General features: G+C 54.8%; 1 protein-coding gene across 3 annotated transcripts in view; it reads right to left on the minus strand.

Annotated features, from left to right (window-relative positions):
• The window catches only part of VPS8 (VPS8 subunit of CORVET complex), a 125,045-nt gene that overhangs the window by 17,178 nt on the left and 84,436 nt on the right, over positions 1–23,431 (minus strand). For all 3 annotated transcript variants that reach the window (XM_031968080.1, XM_031968082.1, XM_031968081.1), the window contains 8 exons: positions 22,041–22,083; positions 20,943–21,046; positions 18,431–18,512; positions 18,159–18,241; positions 15,494–15,574; positions 13,525–13,694; positions 13,126–13,291; positions 7,114–7,167 (listed from right to left, as the gene is read on the minus strand). In XM_031968080.1, the coding sequence (XP_031823940.1) occupies positions 7,114–7,167; positions 13,126–13,291; positions 13,525–13,694; positions 15,494–15,574; positions 18,159–18,241; positions 18,431–18,512; positions 20,943–21,046; positions 22,041–22,083 (783 nt within the window). The remainder of the gene's footprint in view (positions 1–7,113; positions 7,168–13,125; positions 13,292–13,524; positions 13,695–15,493; positions 15,575–18,158; positions 18,242–18,430; positions 18,513–20,942; positions 21,047–22,040; positions 22,084–23,431) is intronic.

The following is a 23,431-nucleotide window of genomic DNA, read 5'->3' on the forward strand; positions in this document are numbered from 1 at the left end:
CCAGGGAGGTAATGTTCCGTAGGAGGGGCGAGTCATCTTGATTGGGATGTTTCTGTTATATTAAACCCAAAAGCCAAAGGAAATTGCAGCTAAGTGGAAAGACGGCTCAGAGCGGATACCCCGAGAGGCAAACAGAGGATTGACGGAATTAGTTTTTAACCATGTATCCAAAGGCAACAAGAGGCATCATTTCCTGGAACTTGCTCATCTCCTTTCTATTCTAGCACTTATGACAAATACTTTCCAAAAGACCACCACACAAATAGCAGCCGCTTAGGCCCCAACATCCGCTGCAGTGGCTGAAGAGATAAATTCCATAAAGGAGCTGCTAAGAGCTTCCAAATGTAATTGAAAACATCACACTTTGTTAGTCGGTGACTTTAAGGCAAAAGGTAGAAAGAGGCAAAGTCAGGGGGAAAATGCTGGGAAATCTGATTGACAAGTAATTAATGAAGGAGGCCAAAGACCTCCTTGGTTGGTAGAGGGAAGGCTCCCTCCCATCTACACATCAAATAGTTTCTCCTACAGAAGAAAAAGAAGATGCTAGACGTGGCGAGTGCCAGAAAAATCATAAAAAACATCATAAAAAACTGACTGTATTGAAACAGAAAGGAAATGCCGGACCTTTTCCATCTCTTCAGCTGGTCTTTATCCAGATCATGCCTAGTCACTATGGGGGTCTCCTAAGGTTCATTCCTGTGCCTTCTTCTCTTCTTCCTCTGTATAATCGTGTTCGGTATCTCGTTTGGTTTGCCCCAAGGGTTCAATGACAACAGACCTCTATGCAAATATGTGTGTGTGTGTGTGTGTGTGTATATATATATATATATATATATATATATATATACACACACACATTTCTATACACAAGTGTATATTCCCATGTAAATACACATACACATATATGGGATGTGTATTATGTGTTATATATTATACTATATTTCGGTATATTATGTTAGCATTATGTGTTATTATCTATTACTCCATATACCCCAGCCTCTTTCCAGTCTCACTTCCCCTTATATGACTTGATTGCCAAGTCTTGTCAGTTCTCCCTTCACAGCATCATTTGCAGACATCCCCTTATCTCCATTCATACAAGCACCTCCTTAGCGTGAGCCCCGCTTGTGCCATGTGGTGACGCTGGCCTTCCGGATGTCACTTACTGCGGTGACAGCCCATCTCCTGGGCGGCTTCCCTGGCTTCCTTTAAGCTGAAGCTAAACCCCCCTCTTTCCTGGCAAAAGGAGGCCTTTCCAAGTCCCAGAGGTTTAGATACAAATGTGTGAAAACACACAGAGAAATAGGGAAGACTATGAGCAGGGGAGGGAACAGTCGGCTGCTGTGACACTTGGCGAGAGACAGAGGAGAGCAAAGCCGTCTGTCCTGAAGGCATTTAAGGATGACCCTGGAAGATGGACGACAAGCCCGGGAAAGCTACACAAGTTCAGCTCTTCCGTAACCAAGGACTGACAACACAGACCCAGCTGCATTTCTGGAGAACATGGGAGAAGCACTGAAGAAAACAAAGGTGGGGAAAGGAACTGAGCCAGTCATGTCTATGCTGAGTGACATGATTTTAAGGACAGAGGGATCAGTTCTTCAGGCCAATGACGGGCCTGGGAAGAGCTTTGGCCCTTATTATTCACAACCACGAAAGGGAAGACATTAACAACCACCAGTACAGGTGCTGTCTACTTTCCCATACCCAGGACGTTCTTACGAGACTAATCTAAAAACCACGGCATCTTCATCGAGGGAAGGAGAAGGGGGCAGAGAGGCTTATGAGAGGCAGATCCCCATCCACCCTCTCTTGATTATTACAAAACTGAATGAATATGTTAGGACGATGCTTTCACTACAAACGCACCCTGACATCCCTCCTCCAATTAAGGGTCTTCACCCATACCCAAAACCACAAAGAATTTGTATAAGACACTGCTGAAGGCCCCAGCTCTGGAGCACTTTACAGTCATTTCTGTGAGACCCCCCAGTCACTCCAACGACTGGTCTAGTTGTACAAAAGGAGAAATAAAGTTCTACAGGAAGCATTCTCCACCCAAGGCCCTCCCTAATGCATAGGCCCAATGTGGTGGCGAATGCGTTCTGAGGCTAGGCCAAGTTAGCACAAGCTCTGCTGGATCCTCTGAAGGTGGGAAGGCTGTGAGGAGAGATTGTGTGTCTGTTGTCTAGGGACGCGACTAAAGGCTCAAGCTGGCTCCAGAGCCACGGAACTGGGGACCCCGGGAAGGCTCTAAAGAACAGCTAAGAAGCCATAGATGGGCTGTGAGCCAGATCCTTGCAGGGAGCATCCAAATGACCAAACCAGATCCTTGAAATATCAAGAGAGAAAGCAGGTTGTGCAGAGGAAGGGAGGGGGGCATCGAGGGGATCAACAGGACCCAGTGCTTGAGGTGCTTAATGAGTGAGCCCAGGAGGTGGGGAAGATCCCCATGTGAAGATGGAGGGCTGGAGGAGCGGGGAACAGGCGGCTCGATGGCAGGACCCACATGGACCCACACAGCTGTCACAGCAGCTGACCTGCACGCTGAGATCTGACACAGGTGAGGACGGAGGCTATCTCAGGACAGCTGTTGCACATACATGTGTGGGAGGGAGCTGATGCCGCTCCCCATGGAGCAAAGCTGGCGTCCTGACTTGGGCGGTCAGTGCAACCAAGGAAGGGCAAGGAAGCCCAGGAGTCTGAGAGGCGGCTGTCCTTTGGCCTTGCCCTGGTGACTCTGTCATACCTCCTCTGCAGCCAGAGAGCCTGCCCTTGTGCCGGGAAAGACAAAGTCAAAGCTCTCAATGTCCTCCGGGCGGGAGGAAAGCGTGACTTCTTAGCTCGGCTCGATCACTCTGGCTGCACGGCGGGGGCGTGCCTTCAGCCTTCACCTGGGTTCCAATCCCACTTCTGACGATGACCAGCCATGTGACCCCAAGTTCCCGAGAGCCCTCTGAGCTTCCTCACTGTCAGGTGGGGCTGCGGTGACAGCTCTGTCATGGAGGGTTGTGGAGAAAAGCACTTTGGCCGCTTGGAAGCCACCGCCATTACTATTAGTGATATATTACTGTTATATACGACACCCTTCGTGGTTACATCAGTGCAGGAACAGTGAGGCTGAGAACTTCCATCTCCTCCCAAATCCTCCCCAGGAGTTATTTCTTTTAATCCAATTCCATTCGTCCCCAACCACACCCTTGCAGCTATTGCCTGACGGGTGGGCACCCACTTGATTCCTCGGCTCCCACAAAAGGTGCCGTGAGGGTCTAATGGCCCTGGTCTTGTGTCCTTGGGCCCCCGGGGAATGTCCAGTCTCTGGGTCAAAGGGCAGTAATATGCTCATCCTCTGATGGTTGATGGTCAGCTCGGGCAATGGGCTCAGGCTGACCCTTTCTGTGGATACGCCGGCCGTAAGACCGGATGCCTGGCGTGGGAGGGCGGGGCTGTGTGGTGCAGTGGTGTTTTACCAGAAGCAAGAATCGACCCAAAGCTGTCTCCGCCTCAGAATGTCCTTCTGATCTCCATGGAGCCAATATCAGTTTGAACACAGGCTGCTTCTCTCTGTCAACATGATTTAGTTTTGTTCTTTTATTTTTTCCTTTTGGAAAAATCTCAGTGGAGACAGTATCCAAGGCTGAGAAAAGGGACCACGTTTTTGGCACGGAGCCTTTGAAGGAGAAACCTGCTGCTAGCCAACAGAACGAGCGAGTTGTTATTCCTGTTCTACAATTCTCTGTTAAACACGGATACGGGGTGAGATTGTAAAGGGGCCAAGGAGGGGGCACCTGCAGTCCCCAAACACGCCAATTATCGGAGAAAGAACAAGGGAGAAAATGCACCGGGAGCTGCGGGTCCATTTGCCAGTTGTTTAGCTGTGTCCTTGTGGGTGTGGAGAGACACACAATGTCAGATACAACACAAAATTTCAGGTTTTGTAAATGGGCCCGCAGAGTGACACCATCTTAACCTGTACCACTGAGGCTGGCGGCACCCCCTAAGGGTCTGCATGATCACCGAGCATGGCTGGAGACGAGATTTACTGAGCACCTACTATGTGCCGTGGAGAGGAGAGGGAAGGGGAGGAGCACAGAGATATTCGAGGGGGATGCGAGCATCTGGCCAGCCTGAGAGAGGGGAGACGTGTGCCAGTGTGGCAAGGCACAGGGCAAAGCCGGGGAGTCAGGGGAGGGGGGGATGAGCCCGCTTTGGCAGAACCTTGACGCTGGAGGCGGCGCCAGGCTAGGAGGCAAGTGTTCCTGGGCTGGTCTGAAAGCACCACTAATTCCCTCCCCACGGGGGCTGCCTCCAGTTTCCAACTGTGTCCTTTCTTTTCTGAAACCTGCACCCAAAACTCCCAAGCGAGGAGCTGTTGTTCCTCGTTGCTGATGTTTATAAGGGGCACAAAATGCTTTCTCTACCCGTCTCAGCTGCTTCTCAGCCTGGCGAGGTGGGAGCTATTTTTATGCCCAGTTTATAGATGAAGAAACTGAGTTGAGGGAGCTGTCACCTAGGGAGTAGGAACATGAAGTGGGCTTGCTGGGCGGGCATGGGAGGTTGTCCTCCAGTTCTGGGATTGGGGGTGTCTGCTGTCCCCGATGGGGTGGGAGGGCCTGGCTGCTGCGTTGGAAGAGGAGACTGATTAGGAGGAAGGAGCAGACTGGAGCTGGCACAGGGAGCTCCAACACTGGGGGGGGGCGGCTGCCATGGTACCCCTGAACTCTCCTTCCTCTTAGCTCCATGGCTGGAAGAAGTCCTAGGACTACTCTAGTCACGGCCTTCCCTCCTCAGTCAGCCAATTAATGAACACGAAGTGCCCGGGAGACGCCGGGCCCTGGGCTAAGTGTCGGGGTACAAACAAGAATAAGAGACGATCTCTGACCTCCAGACACCAAAGGCAGGGCCTGGCCCAGGGGCGGGATGTACCAGCTGCCTACACCGAGCCAGGAGGCCCTGGAGGATCTCGTGGCTTTGCCCGCCAGCCCCTGCTCAGAAAGAGCCCGTGGGGCAAGATGCCCGTCCCGGCTGACTTTCTGCCAGCCTGCTTTCCCAGTAATTCTTCCCAAACCTGTTTATGTTTGGGGGTTTATCAAATGCTGGTTACTGAGACCAGCGATTTCTCATTTTTCTTTGGTCTGTTCTACTGGTCGGCTTCTGTATTTCCGAATCAGTGGTTTTAACGACTGCTGATTTATGATGTGCTTTCTTTCCTACACCTTTCCCCCATTATTTCCCTCAGTCTTCTAGACCTTTTGTTCCTCTACATCTTCTAGCTAGGAGCTCATGTTCTCATGGGAGATGCCCTGTAATAAATGGGGATTGCCCCTGCCTTTGCCCCTGCTGCTGCTCCTGCTCCTGCCCCTACCCCTGCCTCTGCCCCTGCCCCTGCCCTGCCTCTGCCCGTGCTCCTGTTTCTGTTCCTGCCCCTGCTCCTGCCCCTGCCCTTGTACCTTGCTGGAGGAAGTCACACCACCTGGAGTCCCTACCAATGTCTGGTACCAGATAGTGAAAGGGCCCCAGCCTTGTCAACCCCTTTGTCCTCCCCCCGCTGCCTCTCTCAGGCCTCTCTGCACCATCATTCCAAAGCTCTCCTCAGGCCTCCTACACATGCCCTCACCTCCTACCATGGGGAGAAGCAGGCCGCCTGCCACGAGCTCCCTCTGCTCCCTCGTCCCCATCCTTTCCTCCTCTGCTTTGTCTTTGAGAAGGGGCCCTGGGGGCTTCTGAGCCCTTCTCCAAGAGAGCAGCGCGCTCACCCCATCTTTCCTCTCTCCTCAGCCTCTCCTTACTCATGGAGGCTCCTTGCGGTCTCAGAAACACGGCCCGGCTCCCCCAACCTGGGAACCCCCCCTCCACCCCCACCCCCCCGCCCTTGGTCCTGCTTTCCCTGGAGGCACCGCTGCCGGAGCTTTCTTTTCTCACAGGCTTTCAAACTCAAAAGCCTGGAATTCAATCTATAATCCCCCCTTTATCCCCTCTTCAACATCCCAGTCATGGAATCCTTACTGACCTTCCCCTCTCATTCTCTGTCTCTGCCTCTTTTGCTTATTCTCTTTCCTCCTCCTTCCCTCCCTCCTTGTCCTTCCCCCCCCCCCCCTTCCCCTCTCACTCTCTCCTTCTCTTTCCTCCCCGCTCCATATCCCATCAGTTGCTAGGTCTCGCCGATCCTGCCTCTGCCCCCAGTCTCGCACGCACCCTTTCCTTCTGCTCCCAGGCCCCCAAGCCTAAGGCCGATGGGAATCACATCTCATGGAAGTGACTGCAATGGCTTCCTAAGGCTCTGCCACCCTCCTTGTGCCCTTCTCCAGCCTTCCCTTCCCCGGCCATCCCGATTTCCCTTCTCCCCCCTTTCAGTGCCCTTCCCCAGCCACTTGTGCCGGTCCCTGACCTCCCACCTGCTTTGGCCACAGTCACCCCGATCTCTCCTGGCTCTCCTGGGAGCCTGACCCGCTCCCACTGATGAATTTTTCTTTAGGAACTGCTTTGATTCTACTTTTCTGCACACATACTGTACCCCCCCCCCCACTCCCAACGTAAGTTCCCCAAGGACAGGCCACATTTTGTTTTTAAGTTTGCCCTGGCCCCGGGCACGGCGCCTCCAAGGCAAACAAGCAACAGGCATCTGTCTCAGGGAAGCATGAAACTGGGGAGGAAATATCACGAAGGCAGAGGGCAGGTGGGGGCAGTGGGAGGGGCCGGCCCTCTTGCAGCCCGGACACAGCATCCTGAGGCCGCCGGTCCCACAGGACCCTAACACGGACACCCAGGCCAGGACAGAGGCGGCCCAGCCAGAGGGTGAGGGGCAGCGACATGAGGTGGTGAGGTCTGGGGGGGCCCCGTGACACAGGGGAGCCCCCTGCAGACGTCTAGGCTGGGGGAGGCAAGTCCCACTCTGGGCCGTTTCTGTAAACGCCGCCACAGGGGCCTGGCAGGACACCCAGAGGAGGCCATCGCCCCAACACACTCGGCCCTGTCTTCTGAGGAGGGCAAAGGCGCCTGGGGAAGCCTCCGCCTGCTGAGGCCTCAGCGATGGCCTGACACAGGATTTCCCGGGGGAGCCAAGCCTGTGAACAGGGAGGGGCCATGGGGAGGGGCCATGAGGAGGGAGCCTACCTTCTTCGCAGCAGCATCTCCTCGGGGCGATGGACAGGAAGGAGACATTTTCACCTGTGAAAACCAAGCACATTTTTGGTTACTTCAGCTTTCTGTGACTAAAATTCCAGGAATCCAGGGAGAACAGGAGTGACTGAAAGGGGACGGACCTTCCTCGCATCCTCCATGTGTTCTGGGGGGGATGGCAGAGCTCCAGAGCCCAGATACACCAACGAAAGAGCAAACCCAGGAGCATAGGACTCCAAAGGATTCAGGGGAGGAGCTGGGGGCTGAGCGGGCCTGGCCACAAGGAAGACGTAATCTCCACATGTGGGGGCGGCTTTCCCATCAGCCCCTTTCCAGACAGACCCACTTTCCCACCCGGGGGCGGGGGGGCGCACGTTCGACAGTGCCCCGATGTCTGGGGCCTGTGGCTGCTGCCCCATCCAGAGCGGGGGAGCACCTCTCTTCTCTTCTCTGGGACTGACGCTGGCCATTACCATCCTTAGCATAATCTGATCATGGGCTGCCAGAGGGGCCCAGAAGATGCTCACCAATTCTCAGAGAACATTGCACTAAAAGGAAAAGCCACATCACAGAGGGAAAAACTCAGTTCTGCCGCTGCTCTCCCTTCCATAGTATCTTCCTCAATCACCTCCTAATCAGCCTCTCTGATCTGCCTTCCCAGCTCTTGTAGAAATGGATATTTCTACAACAGATTCCCCTCCTTCTCCAAGCCCATACTCTACGATCTTCCGTGACTCCCTATTGTCCAGTGATGCTTCAGGTTCTTACCAGGTTTTTCAACCTTAGCTCCCTCATCTGGAAAATGGGCATAAGAACAATGTGAGGACCAAGGAAGGGACTCTATGAGTAGCTCTTAGTAAACCAAAGCTCTGTCTAACTGTCAGCTCTTGTGATCGATCCACTCCAATAGACCCGAGCCTACTGGGTGCCAGCGGCTGCATCTAGCACTTCCTAAAAGCCCCTTTCGGACCCATTTCCTGACTCTGCTCCAGCACACGCTGCCCCCAACACCCGGCCCGCGTCGGCTCCTCCTGTTCCAGGCTCCTGGCCAAGCTCTGCTTCCTGCAGGGCCGCCCTGGCCCCCTCACTCTTAGACTACGGCCTAGATCCGCCTGCCTCTTCACAGCCTGTGGCCCTCCAGGACAATGGAAGCTCTTGATCAGTGAGACAGACTTAGTTCTCTCTTTGTGGCTCCAGGGCCTGGTGAGGGGCAGGAGCCCAGCACATGTTTGCTGAAATCAGGATTAAAAATGACCTTGTCAGGACAGAGAGCTGGGCCCAGATGAAAAAAAAAACAGACATTTCACAGGGATAAATATAAACATCTGGCATTTAAATTAAAAAGATAAATCTCACAAATCCAGGATGGGAGAAGGGAAGGGAAATGGTTTGGCAACAGTTGCAGTGACCAAGGTCTTTGTTTGCAGGAGGCCATTTTCTTCAGCTGCAGACACAGCCATGCCGGGCTCGGGTCCCAGGAAACCCAAGCTTGGGCCCGCTACCTCCCCTGTGGCTCTCCCTGCTCTGAGAAGAATTAGCCCTGGGGAATCCCGCTCTCCGGCTCGGCTCTCCGACAGGAGACGGCCCGTCGCCCCCCACCCGGCCTCCATGGGAGGGCAGCTGGCCGAGTGCTGGGCCCTTGGCTGGCTGGGCCGGCCTGGCGGCTGGCACAGAGGGCGGGCTTCCTGAGCGCCGAGCCGTCCCGGCCTGTGTCTCTCCAGTCCCCCTCTGGAAGCTCCGTCGTGTGGCCATGAAGCATTACTGGGAGAAGGCTGGTGTTTCAGGAGGGGCAGGTGGGGGGGTCCCTCTGCCATCCCTCAAAGGCGTCTGTTCCGTCTTATTCTGCCCAGGGGGGTGAGAGCCACGTCCACGGCCCAGAGAGGAAGGGCGGGGTGGGGGGGGCGTACATCGTGCTTCTTCATGTGTTTGGTGCAGACTCTTGCTGGACCCGGTTCTTCCGTCAGATGCGCTTCTCGCAGGAAGCCCTGTCCCCCCCGGACTCCATCCGGGACATCCAGTGTCGGTCCCAGCTGAGGGGCTCATTCTGAATAGAACAGTTATCTATGTCACCCAGGAACTCGCTTATGACCTCAATATTCATTCAACCCAATCCATTTCTACAAATGCTGAGTAAGCGGATACGACACACTGGGCACCGGGGAGGGACGGGAAGACAAAGGGAGCGGGGTCGTGGGCACAGAGGTCAAGATGGAGCCTGTGTGCCGTCCACAGAAACGATGGGGGGAGGGGGCTGGCGGGCAGGAGGTCAGAAAGGCTCCCTCGCACCACGAGGTCCTGCGTGGGGCCAGGCGGGGGCCACCCTGGGGACATTCAGGCTCCAGCGGGGTCTGTGGGGAAGGCAGGGCGTGGTTTTGTCCGGAAATGCTGAGTTTGCACAGAGAGGCAGATGGGAGAACTCCCTCCCTCACTCCAGGTCTTAGAGAAGAAATGAGGGGCCCAAAGTTCCGCAGGCAGAGTCGGGCCGGGAACCAGGCAGTGACACCAGCCCCCGGCCCCTGCCCTCGTCGTCCCCTTACAGGCTCTGCTTGGAAGGCTACTCATTATTCACATCCAGCACCTTTGGACTCTACTGAATTTTAAGAATAATGGTCGTTATTTAGTTTTTAGCATGCCACCTGGAACCCAGGACTCAAACTCCCACCTGCCCAGACTGTCCCTGAGGGCTCAGGGTCTCCAGGTGGCAGAGGGAGCTCCGCATCTCTTGGCAGGTGCCTCCAAACTGACAGTCTCGAGATGGACACGCGGCCGGACGACAGAGGTCCCAGGGAACCGTCCCGAGGGGGCTGTGCTGGAGACTCGAGCAGGCCGGGGCCTCGGGCCTCCCCAAAGAACCCGATTTACATTTGCTGGGATTCCTCCAGGAAACACCTCCAGATAATCATGGCGGCGAGAGCCGAGTGGCCAGGGACCGAGCTGACCGCTTTGCAATCTTATCCCAATTGATCCTCACTAATGACCATCCAGTATTTCTGCTTTATCTTGCCTAGAACTTGTTGCATGTATTTGGCACTAGACTGTAAGCGCCTTGAGGGAGGGGTGGCTTTTAGCACAGAGTGGGGCCTCCCACGGCCGGGGACCCGCCTCCTCCTTGCCCCGTGGCCAGGGACCCACCTCCTCCTCTCGCCCACCTGTCCCTGAGCCGGGCCCTCTCTGCCATAGCCTCCCAGGGCCTTGTGGCTGGTGGCACAGCTGCTCACTATGCCTGCTGCGTTCCTCCTGCAGCCCTTCGGCTGATATTCCACTTTTGTTCCTCAGAGACCAAGAGATTCTGTGACTCTTTGTCACACAAAAATCATCAAAAGAGCAGCAGAGTTAGAAGATGGGCCTTTGTTGCAGGAAGAAGCTTGGGGTCACTAAGACAAATTCTCTCCACTGAGATCCATTTTCTTTCCCTCTTCCCTATGGGGGAGGGGGTAGAGGTGGCAAAAAGCCCAGCAAGGACTCAGAGTGACAAGCCACTCTGGGCACGGCCACAGCCGGAAATCCTGTGTCCTTCTGGCTGGAGTCCATCCCTCTCTGGGCAGGAACTGAAGCTCTGGCTGGAAGGGGCTTCCCGCCCCACCCCTGCCTTTTACAGCCGGAGAAAAGGAGGAGGTGCATGGAGATTGCAAGGTAGTAAGTGCCCGCAGGGGGTTTGAACCCAGAACTCTGCCAGGCCACCAGCCTCACTCCCGGCTCTGCCTTTCAGCTTGGTCCCAGCTTGCCGTCCCCACGCGGTCTGAGCCGAGAGGCCAGTAAGGAGTCCTGGGGCACTGTGGGGAGGGCAGTGCCATGGGGAGGGCAGCGCTGTGGGGAGGGCAGCGCCCAGCCTCCACTCTGACTTCAAGCCGAGGCCGGCCCAGGTCCCGGGCATCTTATTGGGTCAAAGGCAAGTCTTTGTAAGAGAGCCTCGAGCCTGGAACTCACTAAAGAACGGCCCAAAGAAGCACCGGGCACTTCCTGCGTGCTCAGGGTGAGATGGATGGCATGTCTCAGCCCCCTTTCCAGGAGCGCAGGCGCCGGAGGGATTCTGTGCCTTCCTCTCCCGGGCAGGACCAGAACCTGGGCTCAGCGGGGCGGCTGCCTGGGCCTCCTCTTCACCACCAACCTGTGCCCTAATCCCCGTGCATTGCTACCAGGCTGCCTCCGGGCAGGACAGAGGGCCCAGAAAGGGGCCCTTTCCCTTCTGTGGCTAAGAAGCATCAGCCTCTGCCCTTTGGAACCTGCAGACAGAGCCAAGGGAAGGGGCTCTGCACTTCTGAAAACGAAATTTTACTGGTTCCAGCACCGAAATCTCGCTTCTCCCCATTGACTGTCCCAGCTAATGTATTTATAATGGGGAGGATCTATTATTAAAGCAGAAAGATCCCCCCAAACAGGCACCGCACCAGCCTTCCTACTTGGCTACATACACAGAAGATAAAACCATAAATTAGCCAGAACAGGAAATAAAAAAAACAAACAAACGAGCGATGTTCTACGGCTCGCTAACAGAAAATGATGACTGCTGAATATAAATAAAATATCATCTACTGAATAAATAATCACTTTGAGGAGCTAAATCGTTGCTAATGAATAAAATTTTCAAAATATATCCATGAAGAAAAATGGGGATTTTTTTTTCCATTGGAAAACTTGGGTACAAATGGGAAAAGCAAACCGGACTTCCCTGTTGGGATGGGGGGATCCCTTCCCTTAGTTTTTCTCTTACACGCTCTCTCCCACCGTCTCTGGGGGAGGGGGCTGCCAGACGGCGCTCTCGGGACTGCCAGAGCGGATCTGCCAGATGCTGAGGAGACGTGGCTGCTTAATGCCTGCATTCAGCGTCAGCAGGGGCGTCCCGGGTCGCGCGGGCAGCCTCCTCCTCAGCAAAGTCCCATAGTTTGAGCAAGATGCTTGGCTTGCTCACTTTGCCAAAGGGCAGAGATGGAGTGGGGGGGCTGCTTCTGGCACTCGGTGCTGTGCGTGGGCCATCGATTTGCTTGATTCTCATGCGGAGAACGGATTTCTCCTTAAAGGGAGAGCCAACAAGGCCAGCAATTTGCTGCTATTAGGAAGAGGGGGAACACTTAGCTGGGGGAGCGGGAGGATCAAAGGAAACCCTGTGTGTGATGGCTGCATAGAACACCCTGCCAGTGTCCGTCCTCACTATGACGATGAATTCGACGCACGTGACAAAGGCAGAATGTCCGCTGGGCGCTGGGCACCCATATCCCAGCCCTGTCACTGCTGTGACCTCGTCCCAGCCCCGGGCAGTGGAAGGGTCACAGATGGCCTGGCTGACCGGATAACTGTTGGGCTGGGTCTGGGAGGAGCGCTGTGAGCGCCAGCTGGTAAATGGAGCACCAGGCCGCAGTGAAGGAGCCGGGGTGGCTGAACGGGGCTGGGCCTGTGCTGCCAGCTGCCGGCCGGGCCTGCCCACCTGGGTGTGTTTGGGAGCCTGGGCCCCATCCCCGGGGGAAACCATCCTGCCGGAGGGCCCTCGCCCATGGCCTGCTCCTGCTGAGAGCAGTAGATGAGAGCAGAGGGGGGGCCGAGGGAGGGGGATGGAGGGAGTGGCCCCACAGGCCCCAGGAGAAGACAAGCTCCTGGCAGCTTCTGCCCCCTGGCTTCAGGCCCAGAGTTCGGGGTCCACAGGCCGCAGTGCAAGTGTTGGGTTTGGGGCCCACTTGCTGCTGCAGGATCGGCCAGAGGAGCCTGTGGCCCAGGGCCTCAGGGGAAGCTGGGTGACCAGGGCAGGGTCAATAGGAGGGAGGGCAAGGGGAAGGAGAGAGAGCAGGAGCTCAGGTCCAGGCCAGGGAGGACTTGTGTGTGCAAAGGTGGTGACCCTGGCCGTGATGACTGACCAGGGCATGTCCCCTGGGGGGTCGGCCACATCTGGCAGCTGAGGGCTCCCCATGAGTCTCTGGGCCTCAGATCCCATCCCCCGGCCCAGGAAGCAGCTGGACTCTGGCCTCTATGGCCCCCTCACGGCCCCTCATGGGCCTCCGTGGTGGGGGCTCTTACCTGGGCCTGGGCAAGCTGCCCCTTCTTCACTTCAGATGCCTTTTCGCTGAGCTTCCCTGCCTTGTTGCTTGAATTGCATCTGTAGCACGTCCAGCGGGCCTGGTTCCCCGTGCCCACGGCACACTCTTTGTTCAGCAGGCACAAGGAGTGGTAGAGATGGCCGCAGCTGCAAGATGGAGGCACTGGTCGGCCACTTTGGACCCTGCCCTGCGAAGCCCCCGACCTGACTCCCCCCTGCATCCCTCAAGGCCGGAGGCCGAGACAACGGGCCCCAAGCCAGGTCAAGGCAAATGCGGTCTCGGGGCAGGCCCTCGGCTCGGCCTCCTGGGGTCCAGGCCTGTTGGGGGAGCCCGCGTGCCCCTTGGGGTAGGGTCTGCTGCCCGCCAGCCCGGGGCATACCTGAAGACGACGATGTCGTCGGCCACCTCCTGGCGCCGCCGGTACTGCTGCAGGCAGATGCAGCAGTAATCCTGCTTTGGGTTCAGCCCCCTGGTGACCGATGCCCGCAGGTTACAGAGGGACCAGTGCAGGTCGTGGTTGAGGAGGCTGGTGGTGGTCTCCAGGAGAGTCTGGGAAGGACAAGGAAGATCGGCTCACCGAACGGAGCAGACGAGGGGCCAGCCCCTTCTTCCCCACAAGCTGGGAAGAGGGTGAGCGGCCGGCCCGGCGAGGGCCAGGCCACAGTGGACAAGGAAGGAGACAGTAGGCATAACAACGATCATGGTCCAGAAGGCTGCCCGGCTCCATCACCATCCTAAAGGACCTTCAGAAGAAGGTGCCGTCAAGCACATCCCCCTCCTTGTTCTCAGGGGCTGACTGAGCCTGCCTCACCTGGACCCGGGCCAGGAAGTGCCTCAACTCACCCCCACAGGTACCCTAGTGTTCCCATGGGTTCTCCATGTGGCTGCCCCTGCCCCCCACTTGTGTATACTTTATACTAGTGGGTTAAGGACTGATGCTTGGGGGTTAAGGACCCCTATGAACCCCAGCTCTACTTTCTCCCTGGCAGGCTTGGGTCACCCACTGCCCACAGGCCATAACAAGCCCTCAATATCACACATCAGAACATTATCTTCCCCCCAAACTGACTCCTCTTCCAAACTCTCCATTTTTGTTAGGGGTCCCCCATTTATCAGTACCCCAGCATGATCCTGGACCCCTCACCCTCCTGCCTCTCGTGTGGTGACCTGGACAAGTCACTCAAAGCTGTCTGCCTCAGTTTCCTCATTTGTAAAATAGCTGAAGAAAAAAATGGCCAATACCGCTCTAGCATCTTTGCCAAGAGAGCCACAAATGGGGTCACAAGGAGTTGGACCCGCCTGAAAAGACTGAACAAGAAATGGGGGAACTGAGGGACTAATTTTTTTGGGGGGAGGGGGACACCAGCTGGTGATTTCATTGTTCTGAGTTACTCACTCCACCAAGGCCTATTTGGCAGCTTGGGGTCTTAGAGAACAGCCTCTGAGAAGCCTGGGGGCTTCTCCTTTTTTAGGTCTTAGGTAAATGAGATATCTAAAGTGCCAGGGGCACTGCCACCATTGCCCATTAAAGTGGCTAGGGCACTGCCACTATTGCCTACTAAAGTGCCCAACTAAATGTTGCTCAAGAAATTCCCTAAAGTACTGCCTCCATTGCTTATTAACTTGTCCAGGACACTGCTACCGTACCAACAAAAATGCCCAGGGCATTGGCACCATTGCCCACTAAATGCCCAGGGCAGCATCACCTTTGCTCAGTAAAGTGCCCGGGGCACCGCCACCATTGCCCAAGAAACTCCCTAAGGCGCTGGCTCTCATTGCCAGAGGGCATTAGCAAAGTCTTGGATCCAGTCACTTAAAATAGTTCTTTACTTCAGGCCAGACAGAGCTGCCCAGTCTGGGCTTCCTGAGAACCTGACCTAAGACCCGAGTGAGGGGTCACTGCAATGACCAAAGCTGACCTTCCAGAGCGCCAGCTCGGTTCGTCTTTAATTCCTGAGAAGATGTAATTCTAACTTCTTAAATGGAGAACATCTCTGTCTCCTTCACTAGGGATCTGAAACCACGGCTCGGCCGCCCATTCAGTCTGCCCACCGTGCCAGGCACCGGGCTCACCACACGGGCTGAGAAGGGAGCACCACACGGGCTGAGAAGGGAGCACACTCAGCAAACTTCACTTTTACTTGGGCTGACTGGGCATCTTTAGGCCACGTAATACATGTAAACAACGTGAAAAAGCAGAGCCTGGCAGATTAACGAGAATGACCCCCCTACTCCTTTTCATCCTACATGACAAGCCCCCAGGGGCAGCTCTCCTTAAAACACCCAGGCATTTGAGGTCTGTTTCTAGCATGGGAGGGGCACGGAAAGTCAGAAAAGGGGAACGTTACTTGTTCGTAGTTAAAGGTGTCCAGCATTCCCAGGATCAGTCCTTGGATCTCGCCAAGTTTTCCTCTTCCATAAACTGGATCCTGCAGAAAAAGTGTCCAAAAAGGGAAGCAAAGTGAGTTTGCATATTCTCAAAAACTATGAAAAAGGCAAGTTTTGGGGCTGTGGGAGGCCCAGCGGATACTGTCCCGTGTTCAAAGTCGCACACACTTGATACCTGCTACCATGTGACCCCGGCCAAGTCACTTACTGAATTCCTTGCAGAACAAAGAAACAAAAACCAAACCCAAAACATGTTACTTGGTAAGAAAGAAAGAACAAGATTCTGGGAATTCTTCTCTTGTCGGTCCATCCTTCCTCTCACCTTCTGCGGGCCACATGAGATTTCCCCCCCAGGGACAACCTTTCTGGGTTTTTTTTAATGCTACTTGAAGCTATATTGAGAGTTCCCGCTGCCTCCCTGAAGCCCAAAGGAAGGACTCCCTTGTAACAGACGGAGCCAGTCAGAATGGACTGATCGTGTCTGAGAAAAAGCCTCCACCTCTTCCCGGGGTCTCTGGCTCCTTGCCAAGGTGGGTGGCTTTCTCAAACTTCACCCACAGAGAAGGGCCAATGGAGACCCCCTTTCCTGCAGAGGTGGGGGTAGGGTGGGGGGCCTATGGGTGCAGGACCCTGCCTAGGTCGCTCAGTTTTTTTGTTTTTAAGATGCTGGGTACTTTTGCTGAATTTTTTTCCTTCAACTTTTTGCTCATGGTTATAAGGGATGGTTCTCCGGGAAGGAGAGGGGGAGGATACTGGGAAATGTGGGGACAGAAAAACAAAAGTTATCAGTGACTATCTATGGTTACTGGCCCCCCACCCCGGGGTGACCTGCCACAGCTGGGAGGTGACCCTGTGCCTGGTGAGGGGAGGATCTAGGACCTGTCCTGCCCAGCTGGTATAGAAGGGAGAGCTGGGAAGCTCGCCCAAAAGAGAACGTGGTTGGGGGGGAGGTGTGGGGTGTTGGCGACAAGCTCCCCAGCTTCTCCAGGTCAAGTCTCGGTCCCCACTCTAGAGAAGCCCCCTCCTTCGGGGGATCATGTGCCCCCTTAATGCCTGTACAAAGAACTCTGGCCTTCTGGCAAAGCCTCGGCCATAGGCCGGAATCTGGGAAACCAGGAATCCTTGACACAGCCTGCACTTGGGGCTTGCAGAAAAGAGTGTCTCCAAGGCTAACTCTGGGAATCGTGGGAAGTGGCTCGTTCTTTCTCCGTCAGGCTGTTCCACTCCTGCATACATAATTCAAAGGCAACATCAGGAAAAGTGCCTCCTGCTGGGGCAGCAGATCAATTATGGATGGTTTCCAGCTCAGTGGACACCGAGTCTTGCCCTAAGACGGCAGAGAGGATCCCAGGGGTCCTCCAGAAGCTCCCGCACACAAAGGGCCTATGGAGAGGATCTTGCCAAAGCCGGGCAGCTGGCTTGCTGGAGCCGGGCGTGGAGTCTGAAGGCCTGAATTCAAATCCAGCCTCAGGCACATTGTAGCTGTGTGACCCTGAACAGGTCTCTGCCGAGAGGCCCACAAGGGGACAGAGAGTCAGACGTGGTGATGAAGGACCGAAATCCAACTTTTTCCATTTGATGATTCTACTTTTCAAGGTGCTGATTTCTTGGGTGGATTTTTTTTTTTTTTTGCCTTTGGCCAATTGTCTTTTTGGGGGATGGTTTTCTTCCTTCCTGTCCTTCCCTTTCCAAGCTGACGACTCCCCCTTGCATTTCTCTGGTTTCTTTCCCCAGTCTTTCCCTTATTTGCCCTTTAAGTCCTTCGCGAGTGCTCCCAAGGAGCCTCTTTGGGCTGGAGGCCCGTTCACACCCCCTGAGGTTTCCCGTGGCCATTCTGTCTGCCTGCGTTGGCGTCTTGTCTCCCTGCCACCGTGGCAGTTTCCGATGGTCGAGGTTCTTTTCTGATTCTCACTCCTCTTCTTCCTTTCTTCTCCCCCTTCCCCCCATTTTGTGACTTTCAAGGTCCGGCTCTGCCCCTGGGGCTCTGCCCAAGCTTCTGGTGTTTGGTGCCCGCCTCACAGGGGAGCCAGGCTCCCAGCTCTCTCCAGGCCGCTGAGCCAGGGCCGAGGGTCTCAGGGCTGAACTGCTGAGTGAAGACCAAATCCAGGCCAGTGACCTCCTGTGCCATCAGGATTCTGCTGTCCCTCTGACCTCCTGCTGAGCCAGGCCCTCAGCCTGCCCCCATCTACCACTCAGCACCATAGAACTCCAGGGAACATGCTAGACTTTGTCCCCCTTTGGTTCCCTCCCCAGGGAGGGCCATTCCGTCCTCTCCTGTTGATTCTCTGGCCCACCCCCCTCTGAGGCTGGCCGGGGCATTGCCTGCGGCCATCCTAAGTTCCTTCCCCTGTCCCTCTCCCCAGCCTCTGCCTCCCTTCTCACCTCCGGGAGCCCCAGCCCTGCCTCTCCCTGACCCCGGAGGAAAGGCACCTTTCCAAGTGCAGCCTCCTTCCCCACGGGCTTTGGCTTCTCCTATCACATCTGCCTCCAAATGGCACAGATCTGCCAACATGGGGACCCCATGACTCTCTCAACCTCCCCCCCCCAACGTCAGGTCCCTGGACCCTCTGGGTGTGGGCCGCTTTTGGCTGGCCTTGGGATTTTGGGGGCTTCCCCGGTGCTCACCTGCAGGATTCGCTGCAAGATGGACGGCAGAGCGATGAAGGCTGCCATGCTGTTCAGCACCTGCATGGTTAGAGACTTCAAGGCTGCAAGGAACAGAGAAGGCCCATCAGCACAGGGACTGGCAGCTTCCCACTAACTGGAGAAGTCGGCTCCTCTCCGGGGCCGGACATGGACGTAGCTCAGGGAGAGACAATGCTGCCCAGCCACGGGCAAACGGGGGCAGACAACGGGGGGAGCTGGGCCCAAACCACGGCGGGGGCCCCCACACTTACGTTCTGCCAGGCGAGGGGGAGCGCAGGAGCTGGACAGCTTCTGAGGGGCCATCATTGCCTCCAAGAGGGGAAACCAGAGCGCCTGCAAGAGAACCCCAAGGGGGGCAGTGAAGCCCGTGCTGCTCAGCAGGAGGATCACGATCACCCCGAAAACTCCGAAAAAGAGACATCCCAGGGTCACAGGGTTGTTTTCCTAACAAACCCAGCTAGCAAACGCACGGCCACCTCATGGCTTATATCATGTTATGTTATGTTTGTATTATATAGCATCTAGATTATAGAATCTATCATCAAACGAGACATTAAAAAGAAGCCACCATCTGATCGCTTCACCTTTTGGGGTTAAAGAACCTGAAAGCCGGCGGGATGAAACCCGAGGGACGTTTCTAAGGGTGAGAGTTCTTGCTTTCACTCAGACCCACCCAAGCCCCAGATGTGGAGGAACAAGAAGCCATGGACACCTCTTGGTGGGCTCTGGCGCAGCTGAAGTGGAAGCACAAGCACAGAGGAGGGGACGCTCAGGGCGGCCTCCCTTGCTGTAGAAGGGACCCCTACTCCCAGCAGGCTGAGAACAAGCATGGGAGGCTCATGGAGGACCGCTGCAGGGGGAGGCAGCTGCCTGCATAGCCCGGGGGGGGGGCATCTCTTGCTCAGCGCGCCCTGCTTCGGGCGCTCGGGCAGCTTCCAGTCACCGGCTAGCGAGCCAAGATGGGCGGAAGAGAAGCTGGGTGGATGTAGGGAAGGGCAGAGAAAGCTGAGGAGGAGGAAGACTAAAACAATGGGACTTCCTCTGTTCTCGGAGAAGTTTCCAAAAATCCATTTTAGTTTTTTCAAAGGGCGTTATATCATTCCTGTGTTAACCAGGAAATTTAAAAAAAAAAAAAAAAAAAAAAAAAAAGTACTAAATAACTAAATAAAAGCCATTTGTATTTACTTCCTCTTCCGGGGAGCCAGGTCAAACCCATTGTCAGTGGCCTTCGTGACTTTGAAAGATAACACAGGGATAAAAGAACATCCCATTAAAAGGCGTTGAGGGAGGGAGGGAGGAATCACTGGGCAGCCTGGATGGGTTTAAGCCCTCTTTGACCGGCTGCTCAGTGAGCCACTGCCTCCCAGAATCCCCAGGCCCAGAGTCCCTTCCAGCTCTTCAATCACTCCACCTTTCCAAACAGTTGCTCGTGAATCAGGAATTGTCCTGGACAATGAGCTTCCATTTATTTTTAAGACTTTGAATCCCTAAATTTTGTAGAAATGAAGAAAAAGGATGAGGATCTAAGGTTTTCTTTACGGCCTTGTAATTAAGTTTATTTCCTGCTAAGCTTACTTAACAAAGGGCAGGGCATTGTGGCCAAGCTTTCTGGGAGGCCCAGGTGGGCAGCTTGGTGCATAGTGCCGAGCCCAGAGTCAGGAAGACTAACTCTGGGAGCTGAGATCAAATCTGGCCTGACACTTCCTGGCTGTGCCTCAGTTTCCTCGTCTGTAAAATGAGTCGGGGAGGGAAATGGCCCAGCCTGCAGTGTCTCTCTGGGGGGCTGGGGAGCCTTTTTGCTCTGGCTTGTCCTGGTGTCTGGCTGAACGTTGGACAGAAAATAGCTTTCAGCCCTGGCGCCCATTCCACAAACGCCTCGGGCCACAGGCTTTCCCCCATTTACCACCTTGGCACAAACACAGCCAAGAAGTGGTCACCCTTCCCGGGGAGGTCTGTCAGGAAATCTGCTTTCCTTTCGTCCCTGGGCAGCTGGGGGGGGGGGGGGGCAGAGGGCCGCAGCAGAGTTGCACAAGACCCGAGTTCAAATCCCACTTTGGACAATAGCTGTGTGACTCTGGGCTGAGTGACCTCTGTTATCTCAGTTTCCTCAATTGTAAAACGGGGCTGACAATGCAGGGTTGAGGTGAGGAGAGAAGGAGATAGTGTGGAGACCAGATGGCCGCCATCCCCACTGCTAACTATGGTCCGGGCCAGAGTCAGCGTCTCTGGCTTTGGGGGGCCCTGGGCCAAGGCCAAGAGCTTTCAGTTGCTTTTTGATGGGGGTGGGGGGCCCCTGCAACTAAGCCCCTGGCAGGGCTGCACCAAGCCTCCAACACGCAGCTGCATGGGAAACGCCTCCTTGTCCCTGGCCGAGCTGCGCTTCTTCTGCCATGCCCACACGGGAGGCGCTTCTTTACCCCCATTTCCTCCTGGGAAGCCCTGCCTGAGCCAAGGCTCCCACAAATCCTCGGGATGGCCTCACTGCCATTCCGCCCCGGGCACTGACATCTCTGTGCTCTCCCTGGATGGAAACCGAGACAGGCGGCCCAGGGTGAGGGGGTTTGCTTCCTCCGTCAGCATGGAGGACAGAAGGCTTCTGCAAGAACAAGGAGGCCGAGCACTCCGGGTAATAATGTCAGGCCTCCCTTCCTCCTGGGAGCACTCAACAGTGATTAAAATCCAATTTAATTAGACTCAGGCGGCTGGGAGGGCAATGTAAAAAGAATTAATTCCCCTCTCCAAACCTGGAAAGCCTCCGCTCACCTCTCGCTGGGGCTGGTTCAGACTCTGTGAATTCCTCTGGCAGAGGGCGATGGTCTCCACCAAGATCTCTTCCACGGCCTTGAGGGAAGAGCTCTCTCTCGAGTCTGGATTGGACAGAAAAGACGGGCATCTCACGGCGAGGTCGCCCTCCTGCCTCCCCCCGCCAGAGGAAATGACACTGATGTCTATGAACTGGGACCCTCAGGCACATGGTGGATAAATGACAAGAAGTTCGGGAATAATGAGAGAACAGAACTGACTTAATGACATTCCACGCAAAGGCTGCCCGCCATTTTGGAAAGCTGGAGCTGGAGCCCGGACTCTGGCTCAGAGGGAGCAGACCCTCATCTATCTGGGGATGGAGGTGGGGGGAGATCCACCGGATCCCCCCTTGCTCCCTGACAAACTTCTGGGGCCCTTCTCCACCAGCAGGTGATACAGCTTCAAGGAACGCAAGGAAAGGTGAATCTGCTGCTCTGAGCCACCTCGATGCCTGGTCCCAGAGGAGTCACCTGCACCTCCTGCCACAAGCTCCCTGTGGGTCCTTGGGGAGGGGGCACTAGCTCCAGGCCCTGATCTAGCAGGCCAGTCATCCTGCACCATGGGCACCCCTCCAGAAGGTTCTGCTCCCTCAGAGATGCCTGTCTGTACTCCACTGTGATGAACACAGGAGCATGACAGTTATGGGGTAACTGCTCATCATGAACTTCTCAAACTACGTGGCTAGAGTTTCTCTCCACACTGTGGGGGCATCTGCGGAAAACGGCTCATGCACCATTTTCTACAAATCGACCAGGTCTGATCTTTTGTGGAGCTCACGTTTAAGCCCTGATTACTCTGAAAGCAACGCTCATAAATGCAACAGATGTGATCTCATGGGTCAATCGGGGATACGGCCTTCCACAAGTATTTCCTGTGCTCCAGGAAACAAAACGGTTCCTGTCTTATTATCTGCTATGTCAAAGATCAGAGAGGGATGAAAGGGTAATCAAGAAGGTATCCTGGGAGGAAATGGAAAGATGGACAGGTTAATGGGCTGAGGTAATCTAAGACCAATGTGGCAATTATCACATCAAAAATCACTGATCAAAAACTTACTTTCACTTTCCTTTGTAAACTGCTGGAGCTTGCTTTGTAGTCTCTAGGGGATAAAGAAAATAAGTCATACTTCTCGTCTCCCAAAGGCTTTATTCCTTTTTTAAAAAATTGAAAAAAAAATTAGTTTGACTTCAAAATTCTCCCTTCCCCTTCCCCACCCCCACCCATGGAGAAGGCAAGCAATGTGAAACCCATTATGCATCGAAAGTCCTGAAAAACATTTCCACATTAGTCATGTTACCAAAAAAAAGCAAGAAAAAGAAAGTTTGAAAAATGCTTTGATCTGCACTCGAGGCTCGTCAGTTCTTTCTCTAGAAGTGAAGAGTATTTTTCATCATGAGTCCTTTAGAACTGTCTTGGATCTTTGTCTTGATCAGAGTAGCTAAGTCTTGCCCGCTTATTATTACAATATTGTGGTCACTGTACAATGAATTCCTGGTTTTGATCACTTGACTCTGCCTCAGTTTGCACAGGCCTCCCCAGGTTTGTTTGAACTCACCCTCCTTGCAGGAAAGGAGAGAATTTGGAACTCAAAGTTAAAAAAAAAAAAACTAAAACAAAAGAAATAATAACTTAACAAAATAAGGGATTTAGAAGGCCCACTTAGTGAGAAAGGCTGGAGGAAGAGGCGGGAAGCAGAAGCGGGCACTAAGAAACTCCCAATAATAAAGGATGGTTGCTGCCCCTCAGCGCCAGGCTGGGGCAGAGCCCATTCCAAGACCTGTCAAGTCGGATGGCTGCTAATTCACATCAGCATAGATAACATTGCCCAAAGGGGTACAGAAAGCACGGCCACAGACCATACCAGTGACTTTGGGGGCCCAGTGACCTTCCATCATTGCTGACAAGAGAAGGCGAGGGCTTTGGGGAAGGAAAGAAGATGGGGTCTGAGGATGAGGGGCTTCGGATAGAGCTGGGGTCCACAAGGACCAGCGAGTGCATCAGTGCTAGCAGTCTGCCAATCTACTGCGAGGTATCCTGAAGGGATGGTGCCCGTGATGGGCACGTGGCTCTGGGAGGGCATCTTTTCTCCAAAAGGAAGAGGCTGGGGTGGGGCACTGTACCCCATGGATGGGAGTGGTCATTGTACTGCGTGGCCTGGCCCAGACGGCCTGGACAGAACAAAGAAGAGGCTGGGTTTGGGAAGCGGCTCAGAAGCCTGGCATGGGTATGTGACAGAGCGGTGATGAAGGAGACTCATTAGCCAGACATCTGCTGGAATTCTCTTTCAGCCAAAAGCGGATCAGCTCACCCACTTCTGACTTGCCTTAATGATCTTTTCATCCTTCAAAACAGGGAAGCAGCAGAGAGGGGGATTTCCTCTTCTGGATCTGAATTTCCCGAACATCCCAGAGCTGGCTGCTAGGGCAGAAAGGATGGGGTGACCATTC

Source organism: Sarcophilus harrisii, chromosome 4, assembly GCF_902635505.1.
Source record: "Sarcophilus harrisii chromosome 4, mSarHar1.11, whole genome shotgun sequence".
Lineage (NCBI taxonomy): Eukaryota > Metazoa > Chordata > Mammalia > Dasyuromorphia > Dasyuridae > Sarcophilus > Sarcophilus harrisii.